This window comes from Neodiprion lecontei, chromosome 7 (assembly GCF_021901455.1).
Source record: "Neodiprion lecontei isolate iyNeoLeco1 chromosome 7, iyNeoLeco1.1, whole genome shotgun sequence".
Lineage (NCBI taxonomy): Eukaryota > Metazoa > Arthropoda > Insecta > Hymenoptera > Diprionidae > Neodiprion > Neodiprion lecontei.
In genome coordinates, this window is record NC_060266.1 from 18,585,075 (window position 1) to 18,598,375 (window position 13,301).

At 33.9% G+C, this 13,301-nt stretch overlaps 2 protein-coding genes and 1 long non-coding RNA gene across 6 annotated transcripts in view; 2 read left to right on the plus strand and 1 right to left on the minus strand.

Moving 5' to 3' along the window:
- LOC107219808 overlaps positions 1-2,717 on the plus strand; it is a 115,777-nt gene extending 113,060 nt beyond the window's left edge. Inside the window, exon 15 of the mRNA XM_046744603.1 lies at positions 2,493-2,717. The gene's annotated coding sequence lies outside the window, so the exon portion shown is untranslated. The remainder of the gene's footprint in view (positions 1-2,492) is intronic.
- Positions 1-13,301, plus strand: part of LOC107219815 — a 32,749-nt gene that overhangs the window by 13,580 nt on the left and 5,868 nt on the right. For all 4 annotated transcript variants that reach the window (XM_046744606.1, XM_046744607.1, XM_046744609.1 and 1 more), the window contains one exon: positions 9,066-9,232. In XM_046744606.1, the coding sequence (XP_046600562.1) occupies positions 9,066-9,232 (167 nt within the window). The remainder of the gene's footprint in view (positions 1-9,065; positions 9,233-13,301) is intronic.
- Positions 9,679-11,527, minus strand: LOC124295267. Its single transcript, XR_006905161.1, has 4 exons — positions 11,439-11,527; positions 11,144-11,260; positions 10,460-10,556; positions 9,679-9,983 (listed from the first exon to the last, which is right to left on the minus strand). It is a non-coding gene; the product is annotated as an uncharacterized LOC124295267 (long non-coding RNA).

Below are 13,301 nucleotides of genomic sequence, written 5' to 3' on the forward strand. Positions count from 1 at the left end.
TGTGTTAAATACTCGTTGAAGAGTTGAGGATATTTTCATCCTTAAAAAGCATGCTTTTTTCTTTTTCCGCGGTTCTTACAGCACCTTAAAGACACCCGTCCAGCATGTACTTGGCCTGTTTAAACCTTCGGACGAGTTTATAAACGTTCATAAATCTTCCTTCTACGGTAGCTATAAAACCTGTATTATAAAAATATACTCTTCGAGGGTTATACTCGAGCGATTCATACAAGCGAAAAACCAATTCTGGAAATTTATTATCGTCTTTTATAATCTCCGCGCTAATAATAACTTGCCCAGACGTGTGCTGATGGCGAATTAATAATTCTGGCATCATCTACAGTGCCTTGTTTATCATGTTATATAATATACATGTAAATATAGGTCAGCTTAATTTATCCATTTTGAACAAGTGGTAGAAAAAATCCTAACTTTTTTATATTAATAAAAACCTTTTAGAATATTTCTAACCGAATAATCTCTTCACAAAATGATAAACTCTTATTTTGGTAAATAACGAAGATTTGCTTGATAGAATTAAAATGAAGCTATTAGATATGGGCATAAAAAAAATCGATGATTATTGTTTGACAACGAAATGACTCGTTTTTCGTCCAAATTCCAAGTTGATCGATCGTTGTTGTACTTCAAATATCGATGTCGCTAATTCTCGAGCAAAACAAAACATCGATCATACATGAACAGATCGTATTACGTAAAATTTCACGTCGATGTTTCGAGTTTTGTCCAACAATTTGAGAATGATTGAAAAAATCTACGCCATGAGAAATGGAATATTTGATTGGCGGCGCTTGTCGAAATTGCAAATAACTTTCTTCGACACTGAAATTCAATAAATTGAACAAATTTTTCGGCCGTGCAATATTCTTCAATTTTTCTCAGCACATAAAGTGCAAATAAAGATTTTCATCGTACCGCCAATTAGGGTCTTAAAAACGAGTGCTTAAAATTAAGTCGCTCCGAGTCCGAGTCACGCGAGATGAACACGAGACAGAAAAACAGCCAGCATACTGCGGTATAAAATAGAAAATATAATGCAGCCACCCTCCCCGCATTGCTGCAGTCCTTTCGGTATTAAAATGTGCAAAGAATTTCTGCGCGGTCATTCCGCGCTTCAGAATTCAAGGAGAACATTTGACCCGATTAAAACTTTTCAGACATCAACCTCATGCCGGTCTCTTTTTATTTCAGGAAGTCAGGTTGAAAAACAGCCGAGAGATTTGAATGTTAAGTTGAGATTTAAAGAGGTTGTACGGTTTAAACTCAATATTTATTTGCTTGTTTGTTTTAGGAGAATTTCAGTGGTTATCAATTTAGAAAATTTGTAATATATGTCGATTTATCAAGAAATGCTACAAAATGAGAAACTGAAGTTATAAACACAAGATCTTCGATTGAGGCTTTTCAATTCTAACTGCTTTGAAATAGCAAGAAATTTAATAGACTCGTTCAATTCCACTTCACCATTGCTTATTTAATTGTTCGTATAATTGTGTTTCACTAATTCACTGAAATGAAAAATATAATTCCAGGACTGAGTTTGGATGAAAATTTAAAAAATGAAAATACAAAAGTTAATCGGCGTAGTCATCATTATTTAGAAAACCCCTGAATCAAAACATGCAATTCGTTGTAGAAAATTCGTCATATTTTTAATCGTTCTATCTTATTTAAGAGTGTATCAGGCGTAAAGTCCAAACAAAAAGTTTTGAATACGAATGATCAAGAAACCAATGCTTGGAATCAACATCTTAATTAAGTTCAGATATGTTTCACGGGAAACTGTGATCTTGATTTAAAAAGCAATTAAAAATTGCAACAGTTAAGTTTCATTTTTTCGTAAATCAATCCCACATAAATTTCCTGACATCGATTTTCAGTAAATGAAATATACTTTGAAAAGAAACTCTACAGTTTATTACATCAAAACTGTGTATCGATTTTACAAGTTCTTTTTGACCAATTTAAGGCTCAATAAAAATACAGATTCGAATAATTTATCGGTAATCAACAATCACGAACAAAACGAATCTTGACAAATTTTGAGTCTGGTTTCTCGATACCAAATTTTGATTTCTTCCACGTTACTAATAAAAGAAATAACAGTTTCATTGAATGGAGTTTGCTTTCGTAGAAACCAGAACTATATTTCGGATTATAAGAAAAATTACCTACTTTCTCAAACATTGATTAAAAATAACAGTTAAACAAACTTCAGTTTTGCATTTAAATCACTTTTATTAAAAAGTAATAATTGAGTACGGGTCGGAGAAAAAAAAAAATAAATAAATTCCGCGTGAGTTTGTATTTAAATAAATAAATTTTGATTCTATACATCGAATAATAACCAAAATCTTAATTTATTGCTTATCAAGTTTGCTTTTCTCTTCGTTACGTTGATCAATAAGACTTGAACTTTACGGTCATATCCACGAACCAAAAACTTGAAGACTTAAATTGCACTCTTTTAGTATTTACTTCGTAATTCTTCACATTGGACGATGATTTGACCGGACTGTACACCCGATACATTCTTAGATGTGAAGGAAGATGAAAAAAAAATTGGATCAGCAGATGGATAAATTGATTTGGCAGCGAAGCGACGGTTTCTGTCCGATGGGTCCGATTACAAGTGCAGCGCAAGCCAGATCCCAACCCCCCTCCATCCCCCAACCGTCACCTATATACGCAATCAGTTGATGGTTCGGAAATTGTCTTTTCGCATGAATTAATTGAAATATTCGACAGGCCCGCCAATCGCATGCCGCATGCAAGACAGCGAGTTACAGTTTAACCCTTTTACGCACACGTTATTCTACTCAGCCAATTTCTATAACCGGATAGTATTCTATGATTTTTGGAGTCATCGATTACGAGTCTGAAATCAGATTTCAAATATTCAAGACGGTGGAATCAATATGGCGGACGAAAATTTCAAATTTCATCGAATACGGTCAGAAGACTCTATGCAGGGGTTTTCGGGGTCACTGATTGGATTCGCCGTAATGAATTTTCAAAATCCGATTTCAGATTCGTAATCAGCAACCGCGAAAACCCCCAGTCAGTGTTTTTTTTCTCCGGATTCGATGAAATTTGAAATATTCGTCCGCCATATTGAATCCGCCATCTTGAATTTTTAAAATCCCATTTCAGATTCGCAATCAGCCACCCTAAAAACTTGTGTCAAATATCGGAAATAGCAAAAAACTGCAAAGAAATATGCTGCAAAGTTCTTTAAATATGCAAAAAGTAGATTTAAACTTGGTGGTAAAGAATACTTATCGCTATTGGTCGAAGGGTTAAAAACAATCATGAGAGAGCTAATGACGAACGTATTCATGTTTCCTATGTCCCTTGGACTCTTTATATTTGACACATGTATTTGTTTTCTTTTAAAAACCGAATGACACTTGTTTTACTTCACTTCGAAGTGGAGGATAACTTGTGAATGAAGTATGAAAATTTATTATATAGTGTGTAATGGTGAGTAGGGTGTTCAAAATATTTCTTTCAACCCAACGCGGTTAAAGTGCGAACAAATTTATTTATAGAATTTGTTCAAACATGCTCTTTCGACTCACCCAACACGCAAACTGATCACGCCGTAAAAAATCTCAAACAAGATCCTTCATCGCAGATTAAACATTTTATGTCGGTAGTGTGAAAAAATAGTCAAACTGATATGCTTAGACCAAAAATTGAGAAAAAAGATGTTATAATTTTTTCGAAATCTGAAAAAGTTTTAGACCTTATCAACTGTCTTTTTTATAATAATTTTCGTTTCGACAAATCTAAAATCCTTGCAAACCTAATTTTTGAACGCAGCACAAGTTTCGAACATGTTTTCATCCGCTGTATAGAATTTTATGTTCGAATTATTCGATGTTTTCAGATCAGTTACGTTACCAGGGATACAAAAAACTTGGGGAAAGTGATTTTTGTAAAATTAGCTGAAACATTTTCGTAATTCAGAGTCTTACAATTTTGTTATCAGATTCATGACTAGTTCTGTCAATTCAAGTATTGACAATAATCTGTTTGAAGTTCAATTAAAAAATACCAAGTCTTTTTACAGCCACGCAAATATCTGAAATATGCATAAAAATTGATCAATTTTCATTTGCAATCCGTTTATTCTGTTCGCGTTAGTAGTTTCTCATACGGTTTAAAGGATGAAATAGAAAATCCTGAGGCATTCTCATCAATTTCAATATCGCATCGAGAGAAATTTCTAGTTGTGGTTGCTAAACAGTCTTTGACTGTTTTTATTTTTCGTAGAAACCGAAAAGTATAATTCTGTGCACCGAATAAAAAAGAAAGAACTTATCACATTGTCAAAATCTAGACAACCGAACAAACAGATTTAACGTTGAAATAAGCGGAAAATGTGTAAAATATATTCATCAGCATTCTAGTACTATAAACGGCCACTAGGCGGTGAACTTTCTCGCTACAGAAGTAGCTTCAGAGATATTTGTAAAACCGGGTAGTCGGTTACGAAAACAGAGACGGATAACGTAAGTCAAATTTTTCATCAGACTTACTACACCCGAAGAAACCATAATACCAAGTTTCGAGTCATCGAAACTGGTATTGACGACAAATAAACAAGAAATATTGATACATGTGCAATTTATTTCCCTGCACAGAAATCAATAAGTATCCGGGTTCTACCCATAAAATTTTGAGTCGACCGAATTATTAATGATAACATTCGAAGTGTGAGTTTTGTGCGCTTGAATAACTCTAATGCTCATACATGAGTCAATGCAAGAAATTTTTGTAACAACAAAATTCATTAGCTGCTTCAATCATTGAACTTATGACTTGACGAAAAACATGGATTAGAACAAGTTTAACTTGCTTTGATACACCATTTTCATATTTTTGAATCGAAACGGTTCGAGGTGCCTTCAATCAATTTTTCAGTCATTGGAATCATACATTTTTTTCATACAAAATTCACATCCTTGGAAAGAACTCAAGCCGTATTATCTTGAATAAATTGATTGCTAGCGTCATCATTGAAAGATCTGATTTAATTCTTATATCAAGTTCTCGCAAGTATTTTGTCCGACAAAAGCATCTCGTTGAATCAAGTAAGTTATTTGCGTTCGCCGCATTTGACTATAGGATTTATCAAACGAACATCACTTGACTCAGATCATCCTTCCCCTCGATGTAGAGTTTTCTAACAATAAAAACAATTGAAATTTTTCTCAGTCACTTCGTGAGGAGTTACAAAAATCAGATAATTCACTCCAGTCAGGCGTGACGTCGTATTTCAAGCTGCGGTGCCGACTCGAGGGAAAAGGGAGAAAGAAGGAAAAGGGAAAATCCTCCGGGGGATATGTCGGAGACATTGGCGGTCGAAAAAGGCATGAAGTATACGTTCGCCTATAGCCGAAGAACCCGTTTCAAGGCATTTATTTTTTCCGTCTCTTCCGTCTTTCCTTTCCTTGCCATTCCTCTTCTACCGCTTCTTCTTCGTTTCCATCTTACTTCCTGTTATATTTATTCTACCTTTCCCTCGTTTACCTCTCAACGTACAAACTTCCCACTGTATTTTTGTTACTAAGCGATATAAGGACTCCACGAAAATAAAACGATATCCTGTCTACCTGCTGCTCACCTCACTTGCCTACGTGCCACTGCTGGTGCAACACGTATTTTAATATAAAGGGGCACGCGGATATCACAGTTACCGAAAACTGCTGGCTGGATGAATAAACGGGGATTGAAAAGGAGAACGGTCAGGAATAAATCGAAAGCTTTCGTCGTTTACTTAGTATAAAATACGTAGGACAATATTGACTCCTTGGCAGTCATGTGGAAATAAGATTTTCGTGCCACTTTTGTGTTGATAAAAAAAAATTTGATGGAGTCATCCTGTAATTTAGCGACATCGAAAACGATGATTTGCCAAATTACAGTTAAATCGATCTAGTAAAAACATCGTTTTTTTTTCAAATACTCACACAAAAGTGGCAAGACTTTTTTCTGCCCGTACGTGTGTCGCTGATAGTCAAGGGGTTGAATAATAATTCATCAGACTGTTTCAAATTGGGATGATATTTTTCATTGGAACGAAGTTTGAACATTAGCTTTTTTTCTCACAAATATCGTCCTGCAGTATAGGATTTTTATCTTAATTCTAAGCGGAAAAGTACCCGAGATTTACCTCACTGATTATCGTCATTCTGTGATATGTTACAGTGCATCAAAAAACATTGAACACGTATTTTTTGTATGCTAATTTGGCATTTCACGGGGTAAAAACTACGCCCAATTTTACCCCCCGAAAATCAATTTTTAAAGATTTCTCGGTAATAATGCAGAATTACTTGATTTAAAAATAAGTATACCCCTCACTTATTTTTGAGGGGTATACTTATAAGTATAATGTTAGAGATGAAGTCAGTTCAACCGTAAAATCGTTCTACTGACATGAGTATCAAAGGAAGATCAATAAATCAATCAAAGTTAATATAGTACAGTGAATTTCTCACAAATTTTTCAACTTCATTTTTCCACAAAAATATTTATGTACATATTATATGCTGTTACTTGAAATATAATGGATTGACGTACAGTCCAAGTAAAAAGCTAATACAGCGAAGAAATGATAAGATCGAGGTTTAAAAGTGGAAGCGAATTTAGTTCGCAATTTTATATACCAAAACAGTTTATACTTCTAAACGTTATTGTCAAAGTGAAAGTGAATTGAGTTTAACTGCGTGTACTGTAAAAACTGTCTTTTTGTAACGCGGAGAAAAATTTTGAATTGTAAATTCCAGCTGTACATAAAGTTCGGGTCTTGGGAATTTCAGTATGATCGCATTAACGTTCGATTTTACATACGACGAAGCGGCTACCAGAAATGATTTCAAAAATATTAGAATTAGCTACAGTTGCGTTTTTTATTTTTATTTTTTTATTTCACTCAGCTAAAAATAAACGATGCATCGATTAAACCAGTCCAACAATCAATATTCAATACTAATCGATTGATCGATTATTTCGTATTTTTTTTTTTTTTTTGAAACGGCGCATTCGAAACCGAAATTTCGTATATTCCAATATGGAGTCTTAATAACGGAAAAGTTTTTTGATAGTTTACAGTTTTATTCCAAATATTTTTCAAAATCAGGTGAAAATATTCATTTATCTTTTACGTATTACATCAAGTAGGTACTTAGCAAGTAGGACAATGATAATAATTGATACTTTAATCACATAAATTGATATTGTATCGCATCGTTAATGGGATTGAAAAACAAAAAACCGATCGTGTGGAAAAATAATCGGTTATACTCGATTAATCGATTATTTCTTGACTCTGTGCAACATTGATTGGCCAGTAATTGGGTAGAGAAATAAAAAAAAAAGGGCTGGTGATAAAATTGATTCGACAAAATTACACCTTTACTGTATTTGTGTGTAACCACATGCTTGCGTGTATTACGCCTGTACCTTGCACACATTATCGCAACGAGGGTCAAGAGTAAATATGTACAAACCGCTATCCTCTATACGCGGGGATCGTTTTGTGTCTACGGAATATCTCCGAGTAAATACCACAGTATTTTGTATTCCCAGTGAAAACAACCAAATTACACATCCCTAAAGAATGAAAGAAGGCAATATTGCTTATTGATCTATCTGCGTAATGCTTTCGTATGCCGATGCGATGTACAAATGTATGAAATGTACGTGATTTTGACATATTACGTATTGACCTGTAGAACAAAATACTAAATTACGTTCGTCGATTTCAACATGCATTTTTTCTCATCCGGTATAATTCTTGCAGATTTTTCAAGACAGAGAAGAGAATTTTTAAACAAATGGTACGATCACTGTAACTCGGGAGAAAATTTCAATTTGGCTACTTGTAGCTCTTTTTTTTTGATATTTTCATCGAAAGTTTAATATTCGTTAAGCTAAGCAGGCTTTTTAAAAAATACATTTTATCCTATTTCTTAAACACAGAACATCTCAACCATTTTCCAAAACATTGTTATTTATTTTAGGAGATATAATCACCGACAGAGAAATCGTACGATTGTTATTATTTTACAGAAATTGGCTGGTAGTTAAACCCAGTGTTATACTTTTAGACAATCAAACTTTTCTCGAATTACGTCTCAATTCTTTCATAAATGAATTTCCTACGAATTATCCTCATCAATAAATTTTTCTTTGAACTCCGCAACGACAACTAAATTAGAAAAAAAGGAACGTTGTACATGAAGATAATATAAACAATAAACTCGTAAGTTTATATTCAGATACGGATTATTTTGATGAAAAATCTAACTCAGGCGCGTTACAGAAAATTTACTGACTTTCTTGAATTCTCATTTCGCAATTTTTTACGTTCGGGACATTTTTCACTGGGACTGTAGTCATTCTATGCGTCCTTCGTACGCAAGTTACAACCAATATAATCGTTAAAAAATAATTGATAGCCCGCCATGCGATGGTACGTATAATCCATTTATAGCTGCGCAACAAATACATACAATTTTATTTATCACGTTATATATACGTCAACGAATCGATGGATTATATAACTCTGCGCTGAAATTATCACGATGTATTTGATCCGTCGTATTGTGATGCCAACAGATGATCAAAATCACAGAAGAATGACAAATGTTGATCGGCAAAGGGCATAAAAATTTTTATTACTCATTTCAAATCGATATTATACGTCTATTTAAGTCAATTCGTAATTACACCAGAAATAATTCCATAATTTATCGTATACACAATATATCTGACATTGTCGAGGTTGAATACGACAATGATAAATTTTTAACTTCATCTTCTTCCCTTTTTTCACATTTAACTTCGCTGAATCGTTGAGGAATCACCACGAATATAAGAAAATTACCGTTCCTTATTTAGTCCCGCGATTGCCGCTAGGTGGGCACTTGTCTCGCTAAAGAAAATCTTTCCCTAATACCATATTTTTTCATATACTTGGGTCACTTTCACCGTACATTAAATAATCTCAAGTTGATGTTGTTTATTTCCAGCAAATTCAAGACATAAACAGCCAGGTCGCCCAGTTCCGGGACTTGTTAATTAACATTGGTCAACCACGCGACAGTCCCGAACTTCGCGAAAAGATCCGGAAGCTTCGTCGAAGTTGCGTCGAAGCTTGTAAAAATACTTCGCAACTGGTCTTACCACAGATTCGCACGTGAGTTTTATTAATCGATACTTTACTTCACCTTGTTCAATAATACATGCGTTATTTGGTGATTCTAACGCTCATATAACCTCGAATAATTTGCCTCGATTTTTATCTCATGACCTATTTTTTCTCTGATGTGTTCAGTGTGCGAATTCTAGAAGCAACATTTTTACAATAGATCAAAAAAGATGCAGTTTTTTTTTATAATAGTCGCGCTTAATAACTTCTTCAACTTCATTGTCGGTCATAATGAATAGGCAGCAGAGTGAATACCAGCTGAAGCGTACTCGCTAAAGAGAGGCCTTTTCGGAACCAATTAGTCAACGATGAGAGCTTTATACATTAAAAATGCCTCCAGGTATAATGGAAGGTGGTAAAGTCTGCGAGAATAATTTCAATAGGAATTGAGACGAGATCTATTCTGATTAGCACTGTCAACCTATCTCATATTTTTTTTATTAAAAATTCACATAGGTACCCATGTCTAGAGGTATGTATATGCCCCATATAATGTTACAAACTAATATATTGAGACACATGTATAACGAGACTTGTACAAGTAGTAAAACGGACAGTTTTACGCGCTCAATTTTCAGCATCAGGGCTTTTATTAGGGGTGAAATTGCAACCGATCTATTCGTGCCATTTTGTTCTTCAGTTTGGAACAAGACTGGATAACTTCTAAGCGCTAGAAATCTCCTCAGAGCCGAAATACGGTCTCAGGTGGGCTGATGACGGCCATGTTGATTTCTTCATTCTGGAAATCAGTATTCTGCTGTAACCGAAACACTTTACAAACATTCTCCACAACTTTAAGCAGCAAAATTTAGATCCCAGAACTGATTATTTCCGCATCTTTTCACTCATAGTTAGTCCGAGATCAAATTTTGGAACACTGAACGTGTGGGACAAATTACCATATATAGTTACTATTACCTTACTACTGAATCGTGATTGAAATCTTACCGTTTCCGAGATCGGTTCTAATGAGGATTGTTAACCGCAAGTATTACTGAGTAAATTAGCAATGTGTAAGTATACGCAAAATATGTATGCTGGGTAATCAGTACTATCAGATCGTTATTGCCTGCTTCAATTATGCATGGTAATTCAGGTGAGCTTGTAAGAACTGTAGGTTACATCCCGATAGGCGATACTGAGAAACCCAATGCACGCATGCGTATCCATAAATTAGTAACAGAACCGGGATAATAGCGATTACTTTCCACACACCACTGTTATATTTAAGACAGAAACTGTAGGTGTTCGTAGTTTTCCTTTGATATCCAGACAAGTTGATCCCTCGCCAAGATGCGATGAGGCGGTTACCCTGCGAAAAGAAAACATTAGTTGAAAATGACAGATCCGTTTAATTACTCGACATTTCTAACGTGATTGACTAATCAGTAATCAATTGTAATCCATGATAAATCAATCTTTATGTTATGTAGTAAAATTTCGAAGCATTCAAGATTTGGAACAACATTGATTCGTTGTCAGTCGTATGTACGAAGTAATCAATTTTTTTTTAGGTCTCATTCACATTTGTGGGAACACGTGTATAGAAACTCGGAGTAGATTTTAGATTCTAGTGTAAGTTTCTAGGGAAAAAATGGAATCTTGTCGAATTCGTGGAACCTAGTTGAAATTTACTATGTAAGTTTGTCTACGGAAGGTTCCAACGTCGATGTAGCCAAGCTTGTATTCACGGAGTGTTAATTCAATTAACCGTGATATAATTTCATAGAGTATTCTAGAATAAAGTAAAGGCGACAATACAAAGTTGTTCATACACATACGCTGCTTAAAAAGCTCAAAGCTACTGCATTTGAACAAATTCAAGAATTCAGCTAGCACCTGAACCACTGAAATATGAAATTAGAAATCGAGAACTAATTATATTGATCGCTGTAGTACCTAGAGGGCGTCTATATGTAGAATCGTGATGAAACTCCGGAGTCTATAGATGTAAGATGCTGCTGCTCGTCACTCAAGATGTCGAGTAACTTTAAGTTTGAGAACAGGAGAGGTGAGCTTAAAAAATTCAAGGTTTCATTAACGCTGGCAGTGAGGTTTCTCCACAGAGGAAAAATCTCCGGGTAAGAGCTGTACCGTATAACGAATCCCTTAATTGCAACATTTTTCCCTCCGTCGTTTTCACTCGGCCTTTTCAAACGAATCGTTCTTATAACGAATACACTATATAATATACCTATAGCAACTGAATCTTTCCAGACCTCGAACAAGAGTTCGGCTCAGTTGTTCCAGGAGCCTGAACCTTCAACCAATCAGGAAACGAGTCTGGTAAACCAACGGAAAAAGCATAATTAGTCATAAGATATACATCGTCACGACACGATATATTGTGATTTTTATCTACTTGTTTCTGTTATTTTTATTTTCCAGCAAGGTTTTACCTGTTGTAAGTCATCTTTCGAAGGATGGTTATAACGAATGTTTATTGATCACTGTTCATTCCCTTACTATAATACTTCGTGTTAATTGTTTCGACTCATTCATTATCTTTCATTGACCAAGTTCGTGCGATTCAAAATTTACTAACTCACTCATTTCTTTATTCACTCCTTATTCAGCCGTTATTCTTTCGTTCATTCATTGATCCATTCATAAACCAATGGATGTATTAATTCACTCGTCATTTCACGGTCAACCATTCAGGAATCAATTTATTTGTCGAATCATTCATTGTAATTATTACATTCATTAGCAATTTATTCTTTTATCCATCCATCCATTCGCTCGTTCGGAAAACTCTTTCAAGTCGACTTATATATTGATCCCCAATGTTTATTGTTTAAAAATAATTCACCTAAATTTTTAGCTCTTTAACCTAAACAGTTTTCGAGATTTTCAAAAAAACCTGTTTTTTAGATTTTATTTTTATTTTTATAGTAAAATTCAAAATTAATCAATGATGATTTCGTTTCCCAATTCTTAGGAGTCTAAGACATGAAAAAAAAATGTGATCATGATTCTTAAACGAAAAACCAATTTTTAGCGAAGAAAATAGAATTAATTCCTTTTTTTTTAGCCTTTTCGAAAGGCGTCACTCACTGAATTTTGTCAGAAAATGTCTTTTATACTCCTCCATACTCAGGAATTTTTTAGAATTTTTTGAAGTGGTGCAACAATATCAATGAACTTAAAAACTCACTTTGTCTCCGAAATCTTGCGTTTAAATATATGTCTATTTTTTTTTTTTTTTTTTGTTTTGGCTTACGCCGTCTATTAGGATTTTCAGTAACTATTAATCACTTCTTCCAAGGTCTTGCTTTTATAGGTAACCTAACCATAAAGTAGCCTTCCTGGTTTATGACATTCGTGTCATTGTATGTATTAAATTGCAATTAATTTATTAATTAATCTAGTACATTTCTATTGGGACTATTTATAAGTTCCACGATCAAATAACACTGAAATATCATTTTTGTTATTTTATCTCTTATCATCATTATAAGATATTATTTTTTAACGTTGAATAATATTACGGTTGATTACTTCCACTCAAGTAAGTAAAGTTTTTTATATTCAATCTGTTTGTATATTTCTACAATTCTAATACGTAATTTAAATCTTGATTTTAAAATGGATGTTGATAAAAAATGCATTAGTTGTAACAATTATTTGCGTAAAACAGTTGGCTATAAAAAATTTATTATGACAATTGACGAGGCTAATAATGCGACAGAAAAAATTTGAAAGAGAGTGTTTATTAATGATACTTTTTGTAGTAAGTGTCGAATAATTCCATCAAGACCACCTAAAGTCAAGATCACTGAAGATTCAGCTGCAGAACAAGCGAGCATCAAAGGACAGCCGATTTTTTCTCAAAAAAAAAATGAGTTTTTCTAATTTTTTTGGTATTGTTGCACCCCTTCAAAAAATTCGAAAAAATTCCGAAGTATGGAGGAGTATAAAAGACATTTTCTGACAAAATTTAGTGAGTGACACCTTTCAAAAAGGCTAAAAAAAAAAAAAAAATTAATTTTATTTTCTTCGCTAAAAATTGGTTTTTCGTTTAAGAATCATGATCACATTTTTTATTTCCTGTCTT